We start from the raw sequence: 8,425 nt of genomic DNA on the forward strand, positions 1-8,425 counted from the left end.
ACCTTGACTTTATAAAGCTGTGGAAAGAAAAAAAAAGTGGATTTATTTTTGAAAGTTTTGTGTACAGGTGTGTGCGTGTGTGATGGTGTGTGTGTGCACGGTCAATCTGAAATACATGTGATGTACAAGATGTGGTTCCCAGACCAGCATCCGGCTGGTTGTCCCGTCTCCAGCTCCTGAGTCAGTTCTCCTCCAGGGCATCTACACAGTCCTTTTACTCGCACACATCCTGCTGAGAAGGATCTCAGAACAAACCTGATTAATGGGACCTCTGACGTGATATGGAGATTGAAAGTTTGTTACAGAGCCTTGTAGTTGTTGAAGTTTGTTTTGATTGCTGAAATACTTTCCCACAATATGGTTCCTTGATTGCTTCATTTTAATAAAGGGATATTCTTCGGAAAACTTTGATTTCACTACCTGCAAATAAAGAGTGAAAAATCAGTAAGGTAAAATCAAGAACGTTTAAACCCTGTGTAGAGCAATATAACTATCTCTCAACACTTGCACGTGATCTCAGTCACAGATGTCCCCAAAAGGGCAAATGAAATGGTTTATATAACTAAGAACTAGGTGAACTTATGCCTCAAAAGGAACATGGCTGTAATTTGAGTTTATCCACTTTTCTCATCTTGGGGTGCCTGCTCCAGTGAAACGAAGGAACAGGTTCAGAATTTGTGCCACACTGCTGTGTGCGTGTGTGTCTGTGATTTAGACCGAATGCCCACATGTACTTTGACATAGCACCGCACTAGAGAAGACCCAGTGTGCCTTTGCAGGGCCACTGATTCAACCATGGTAACTCTAAGCCTATCATGGCACCTTGATATAGGATGGCAACTAAAACCATTTTCAGAGAACAAGCAAAAACAATTCATGCAGATCCAGTGGCTGTCCTTGGTGCAGTTAGGGGTTTCATTTCTCCGGGCACTTAGGAAGTTACTGAATCTGAAGGTGCATACAGTGTACTACCAGTTGCCACGGAGGTGATTCTGACTCATAGAGACCCCATGTGTGTCAAAGTAGAACTGCGCTCCACAGGGTTTTCAATGGCCGCCTTTTCAGAAGGAGACTGCCAGGTCTTTCTTCCTAGGCATTGCTCCAATTTATCAGTTAGCAACTGGCTGTTAACTGCATCACTCAGGGACTCCATACTACACCCTAGTGAGTTCACAGCTTTGTATCTGTTTATGTGGGTGCAGATCTGTTTTATGTTTTAAAATGTTTTGAATAGGCAATATATTCACTGGATTCAAAATTCATAAAGCATAAATAGTATAAAATAAAATGTTTTCTTCCTATCTCTGCTCTACCTGCAATAATGCCTCATTCCACTAGTCGCTCAATTCCTTCCTCATATTATTAGTTTCTTTCTGATTCCATGCATAGGTATTTTATGGACACACAAACACATGTGTAGGTATTTTATGGACACACACACACAGGAAAAGGCTATATCTAAAATCTGTGTTGATTTTTTTACTAAACATTGTGTAAATCACATTTTATAATGGTCAGCCTTAATCATGCAACAGTGATAGGGAAGGCAGGTGGGGTCCAAGAGAGAGTTTGGGAAGAGAATTGAAGGGTAGGGAACAAGAGGAAGAAGAGAGAATATGGCAAAGATGTTTGGGTGTCTTTACAAAGGTTTGGTGATCTACATTAATAACAAATAATCGACTCCATCATTTTAATGCAATTATAAGTCATTTTTTTCTGTTGATATTTTGACACAAGCCATGATTAATGAAAGCAACACTAGCTCACATGGATTTTCTTTTTATGTTTTTTGAATGTTTTATAATGCTTTAAGGAGTCCTGGTGCCACAGTAGTTAAGTGCTTCGCTGCTAACTAAAAGGGCCACAGTTCAAATACACAGCCACCGTGTAGGAGAAAGATGTGGCAGTCTGCTTCCATAAAGATTACACCTTGGAAACCCTATGAAGCTGTTTTGTTCTTGTAAGGTACCAGCAAGTTGATTACTACACACAGCTACCCTGTGTACAGCAGAACGAAATTCTGGCAGGTCCATGCCATCCTCACAACCGTTGCTAAATTTGAGCTCCTGTTGCAGCCACCTTGTCCATCTTGTTGAGTCTTTCTCTTCTTCCCTGACTTATCATGGTATTTTTCTCCAGGGACTGATCCCTACTGATAACATCCTATATAGTCATTTGTGTTGTAATTGACTCAATGGTAATGGGTTTGATTTTTACAATGCTTTACCAAAAAAACCAAACTCACCGCCATCAAGTCGGTCCCGATTCATAGCGACACCTCTTTGGGCTTCCGAGGTGTTATCACTATGGAAGTAGATTGCCCAATCTTCCTTCCAAGAAGTGGTTGGTGGCTTTGAACTGCCAGCCTTCTGGTTAGCAGTCAAACACCTTAGGCACTATACCACCTACACTACCAGAGCTCCCTTAAATGCATTAAGTACACATTTTTTGATCCATTATAAGATAATGCAATAAAAATAACGATCACAACAGTTCCAAAAAGATCAAATATATGGGAAAATCACATTATATCTATTTGGAAAATAAGTAATTTTAGTTACGTTGCAAGTGAACATATACTTTTAGAAGAATTACTTGAGTAAAAATCTGTAAAAAAGCTATGAAACCAAACCAAACTCACTGCCATCAAGTCGATTGTGATTCATAGCAACCCCTCCTTGGGTTTCCGGGGCAGTATCACTACGGAAGTAGATTGCCCCATCTTCCTTCCAAGGAGTGGCTGGTGGGTTTGAACTGCCAGCTTTCTGGTTAGCAGTCAAATGCCTTAGGCACTATGCCACCAGAGCTTCCATAAAAGAGTCATACCAATACCTTAATAGTAGTGACCTTTGAGTAGAGGGGTTATAAGTGATTTTAAATGTTTTCTTTGTAACTTGGGCTCTTTACTTCTTTTTTTAAAAAACACAAATAATAGGCATTACTTTAATCGAAAATATATCAAAGCTATTCGCATTTTGAAGATAAAAACAGTAATAGTAAAGCATTTTAAAACCAACTGCCCCCTGCTAACCCCAAAGAAATGAATTTGTTTTCCTGTAGCTATAGGAGGTTTGCTTTTCCTGATTAGGTCCTTCGATCAGCAGGTTGTGGTAAGGAATCCCCATGGATCATAATTTAGGGCTCAGTTAGCAGTTAGCCACTGATTAATGCTCCAGGTCCCAAGGTTGCAAGTTTCTTTGTGTGCAGCTCTTTCCACCCCTGCTTGGTTATACTAAAGCCCTGGAGGCGTAGTGCCTAAGGCACTTGACTGCTAACCAGAAGGCTGCCAGTTCAAACCCACCAGCCACTCCTCGGAAGGAAGGTTGGGCAATCTACTTCCGTAGAAATACTGCCTCAGAAACCCAAGGAGGGGTTGCTCCAAGTCAGATCCTACTCGATGTCAGTGAGTTTGGGTTTTTTTTTCTTGAAATATGATAGGCTGGGATGGGCACCAATGTTTTTCTGAAGGCTTTGTCCGTTTTGAGCAAGTCCTGGCATAGTGCCTAAGGCACTTGACTGCTAACCAGAAGGCTGGTGGTTCAAACCTACCAGCCACTCCTCAGAAGGAAGATTGGGCAATCTACTTCCATAGTGATACCACCTCGGAAGCCCAAGGAGGTGTCGTTATGAATCGGGACCGATTTGATGGCAGTTTCCTTTTTCTTTAAACTCTCTTAGAACAAAATGAGTGAACATTCTTCAGAAAGTTTATTTGAGGAAATACTTAAGCATAAATAGAGTGTTGAACCCTCAAAAAATATTATTCAGTGTTGTGAAGCCAAAATAATGTTAGCTTTGTTTATATAATTCTATCTCAATTTCTGGGTTTTTGCAATTGCCTGATGCTTTGCGTGCTCACTGCATGTAATTTAGGAAAAGGTCTATCCCAACACAAAAAGCATAGCTCTTTCATAACTTGTTAATGTTTTGCATTGTTTCAGGGCTGCATTCAATGAAGCAAATGCTCATTTAGTTATGAGGGCTGGAGCCCCCTGAAAAATAACCTGAGCTGTGTCCTCTACTCCATTTCAGATATAATTTGGCGAAAGGTCAGATTGCCTTATTGGCGAATACCTGCCAGGAGGCTGTTTATGCTTTGGAAAGAGAACTTATCCTCAGGGAGGAAACATGAGGCATGATTCCTTTGTCCCAGTTACTGATTTGTAAGTTCAACTTGGCGTCTGTTATTTGATTGTCGCCCAGCCCAGCCCTCCTTATACTCATGCTCAAACTCCATGATAATCATAGGAACTACAAGTACAACTGAAATATGTTCCATAAACAGTGCAGCTCACTGCAGCTCAGGCCTTTGGGGAGACTCTGAGCAGACACAAAGGGAGAGAGTGAGTCACTCTTTTCTGCATGGACAGCTCTACAGAGCTGGATCCCTGAGGGTCCAGGGTACTGGCCAGCAGCAGTGTCAGATCATCCCACAAGCAAAGGAAGCACAGGCTGGCTTGTGCTTACTTACTAATCTGTAATAAATAATTTCACATTTTTTCACCACATCCAAGATTCTGCTTCTAGATATAGCTGGCATCTGTCTCTCTCCCAGCCCCACAACACCTTCCTACAGAATCAAAACTCTTTGCAAATTTACAGTCCAAGGAAGGTTGGACAATCTACTTCCGTAGTGATATCGCCTCGGAAATCCAAGGAGGGGTGCTCTGAGTTGAAATTGACTTGACGTCAGTGAGTTTGGTTTTTTTGTGTTTTGATAGGGACAGGATACCCAATAAACAAGTTAAGCATGGGGCTTACTTGTGCTTAGTTACTAATCGGTAGTGAACAGTTTCACATTGTTTTTCACCAATGTTCACTACAACATTGGTGAACACTGGTGAAAACCAACATGAAACTGTTCACTACAGATTAAGTAAGCACAGGTAAGCCCATGCTTACTTCACTTGCTGAGAAATCTGCCCCTGGCCAGCCAAGAGCCATGTGCCTGGCAGAGAAGTGGAGACAGGGCAGCATAGTGAGGTCATGTGTGCCCCAAGAAGGCAAGAGGAAATCAGATGTGGCCTCACTGTGAACAAATGACGGCCTCTGTTGGAACAGCACTGAGCTGATGGGAGTGGCTTGTTCTGAAGCCTGTGTGAGGCCCCTCTTCTGTTGTTGTTAGGTGGCTTCCAGTGGGTTCTGACTCATACCATCCCTCTGCACAACAACAAAACACTGCCTGCTCCGGCACCATCCTTAAAACAGTTGCCATGTTTGAGCCCATTGTTGCAGCCACTGCGTCAATCCATCTCATTGAGAGTTTTCCTCTTTTTCACTGGCCCTTTACATTACCAACCATGATGTCTCCTTCTCCAGTGACTGGTCCCTCCTGAGAACACATTCAAAGTACATGAGAATCTTACCACCCTTGCTTCTATGGATCATTCTGGCTGTACTTCCTCCAAGACGGATTTGTTCATTCTTCCAGCAGTCTGTGGTGTATTAGAGCTTAAATTCTAAAGCATTTGGTTTGTGGAAGGCTGTGGTATGTAGTGGGAGCCCTAACTCCATTTTGAGGCTTGATGTAAATTTCAGACAATGTTTGGGTTCTTTCTGACCATTAAATCAGCATTGTGGCTGTGCATAGACAAGTTCCAGGACAAACCCATGGAGGGGCCTTCAGAAAGAGTACAGCTGAAAGTAGATTATGGGATTATGCTCCCACAAAGAACTAGGGAGCTTGCCTGAGTATGTCCTTTTCTAATTTAAATTAAGGTTGGGGCCTTGGTATTGTTTGGATAAGATTCAGACTGCATGGTCATGAGTCACAGCCTGTCCGGACCACCACCTTGCTAGGGAGTCTAGGCCCAGAACCAATCCTGTAACCCTTTTCGATCCTCAGTTATGTACATATCCCAATCATGGCCTTCTCCCAACGTACACTTCTGTAGTCCCGCCTGCAACAGTGACAAATCCATCTGTCCATCACTAATCATGATTCTGTGATGGTTCTTCTCTTTTTTCTTTTCCCAACCATATATCATGAACCTCATGGCCATGACTCAGTGGACTCCATTCAGCTTTCTGTACTGTGTACATGCTGATGGTTTCCCTCATCCTGGATGATTGTCTTTTTGTCTTTGTTCTGTCCAAGGTTCAAAAAAAGTGTCTCTATTGAACCTGTTTGAATCTGGAGTCTCTTTCCCCCTATTACAATAATATATCATTATTCTTTGCTAGCACCATAATTCAAGGGCATGGTTTCTTCTTTGGTCTTCTTCATTCACTGTCCAGCTGTCACATGCATATGAGACAAATGAAAGAAAATACCATGGTTTGAGTTAAGTACACCTTAGTCCTCAATGTGACATCTTGCTTTTCAACACTTTAAAGAGGTCTTTTGCAGCAGATTTGCCCAATGCATACATCATTTGATTTCTTCACTGCCATTTTCATGGGCATTGGTTGTGGATCCAAGTAAAATGAAACCCTTAACTACTTTAATATTTTCTCTATTTGTCATGATGTTGTTTATTGGTCCAGTTGTGAGGATTTTTGTTTTCTTTACATTGAGGTGCAATCCATACTGAAGGCTGGAGTCTTTGCTGTTCATTAGTAAATGCTTCAAGTCCTCTTCACTTTCAGCAAGCAAGGCTGTATCATCTGCATTATTAACAAGTCTTCCTTCAATCCTCTGGCAGTGTTGTTTCTCATATAGTTCAGCTTCTTGGATTATTTACTCAGTATCTGGGTTGAATAAGTATGGTGAAAGGATACAGCCCTGATACATAACTTTTGCTTGAATAATTTCTTTTAGGAAGATCAGCACAAGGTTGGTCCCTATGAGGTGGAAGTTAAAGATGTCCCAAATGTCCAGCTTTTCCAAACTACTGCTGTGCTACTCCATCATCTCTGACATCAACTCCTCCTCCCCTCAGTAATTTCCCTCCTGTCTTAGGGGTCCGTATTTCACTGTAACGTCTCACAGAACTCACAAACTCCCAAGGAAATGGCTCATGTGGTGATGGTGGAGGCTGGCAGGCTGACACGTCCCAGGTCTGTGGTCTGGAGGATTCTCCCAACTCATGTGGCTGCAGTGGCTGCAGAACCCAAATTGGTGGGTCAGATGATGGCTGCTGTCTCAAGTACAGGGGTGGGAAGATGACGAACCAAATTCAGAACCAGAGCAAGAGACCAAACTTTCCCAACATTCACGTATATATACCCAGTAAGGTGGGACTATGATACAACCTACCATAAACAGGCAGGTTGTTTTGTTGTTGTTAAGTGCCATCGAATCGTCTCTGACTCATAGCAACCCCTCCTTGGGTTACAGAGGTGGTATCACTATGGAAGTAGATTGCCCAATCTTCCTTCCGAGGAGTGGTTGGTGGGTTTGAACTGGCAACCTTCTGGTTAGCAGTCAAGTGCCTTAGGCACTATGTCACCAGAGCTCCCATAAACAGGAATAGAGACTAGGATTTACAATACATCACAAAATGGAGGATGATGACTAGAATGGCCATATTAAGCAATTCACTGCATTGCACCTTTCCTGATTTTAAACCACACAGTGTCCCCTTGTTCTATTTCAATGACTATCTCTTGGTCTATGTACAGTTTCTGCATGAGGATAATTAAGTGTTCTGCGATTTCCATTATTTGCAATGTTATCCATAATTTGTTCTGATTCACATAGTCAAATGCCTTTGCTTAGTCATTAAAACACAGGTAAATATCTTTCTGGTATTCTCTGCTTTCAGCCAAGATTCATCTGGCATCAACAATAATCCTTGTTCCATGTCCTCTTCTGAATCTGGCTTGAATTTCTGGCAGTTCTCTGTAGGTGTACTGTTGCAACTGTTTTGATTATCATCAGCAAAATTTTACTTGCTTGTGATATTAGTATTATTCTATAATTTCTACATTCTATTGGACCACCTCTCTTTGGAATGGGAACAAATATGGATCTCTTCTATTGGTTGGCCAGGTAGCTATCTTCCAAATTTCCTGGCCCAACTGGATGAGCACTTCTAGCATTGCATCCATTTGTTGAACCATCTCGATTGGTAGTCCATCAATCCGGGAGCCTTGTTTTTTGCCAATACCTTCAGTACAGCTTGGAAATCTCCCTTCAATACCATTTGTTCTTAAAAATATGCTATTTTGTGAAATGTTGTCCATCGACCAATTCTTTTTAGTACACTTACTCAGTATTCCTTCCATTTTCTTTTGTTGCTTCCTGCAACGTTCATTATTTTGCCCGTAGAATCCTTCAACATTGCAACTGGAGGCGTGAATTTTTCCTTTAGTTCTTCCAACTTCAGAAGTGCTAAGCATGTTCTTCCCTTTTGATTTTCTAACTCCAGATCTTTGCACGTCTTTTATACTTTACTTGGTTTTCTTGAGCTGCCGTTTGAAATTTTCTGTTCAGCTCATTTACTTCATCATTTCTTCCATTTGCATTAGCTACTCTCCTTTT

The 8,425-nt window shown here is 41.7% G+C and overlaps 1 protein-coding gene across 1 annotated transcript in view; it reads right to left on the bottom strand.

Annotated features, from left to right (window-relative positions):
• Positions 1-201: 201 nt before the first annotated feature.
• Positions 202-8,425, bottom strand: part of CPED1 (cadherin like and PC-esterase domain containing 1) — a 386,749-nt gene continuing 378,525 nt past the window's right edge. Inside the window, exon 22 of the mRNA XM_007952817.1 lies at positions 202-420. Within this exon, the coding sequence (XP_007951008.1) occupies positions 202-420 (219 nt within the window). The remainder of the gene's footprint in view (positions 421-8,425) is intronic.

Source organism: Orycteropus afer, unplaced genomic scaffold (assembly GCF_000298275.1).
Source record: "Orycteropus afer afer isolate SDZICR_OR568_19922 unplaced genomic scaffold, OryAfe1.0 scaffold00359, whole genome shotgun sequence".
NCBI classification, from domain to species: Eukaryota; Metazoa; Chordata; class Mammalia; order Tubulidentata; family Orycteropodidae; genus Orycteropus; species Orycteropus afer.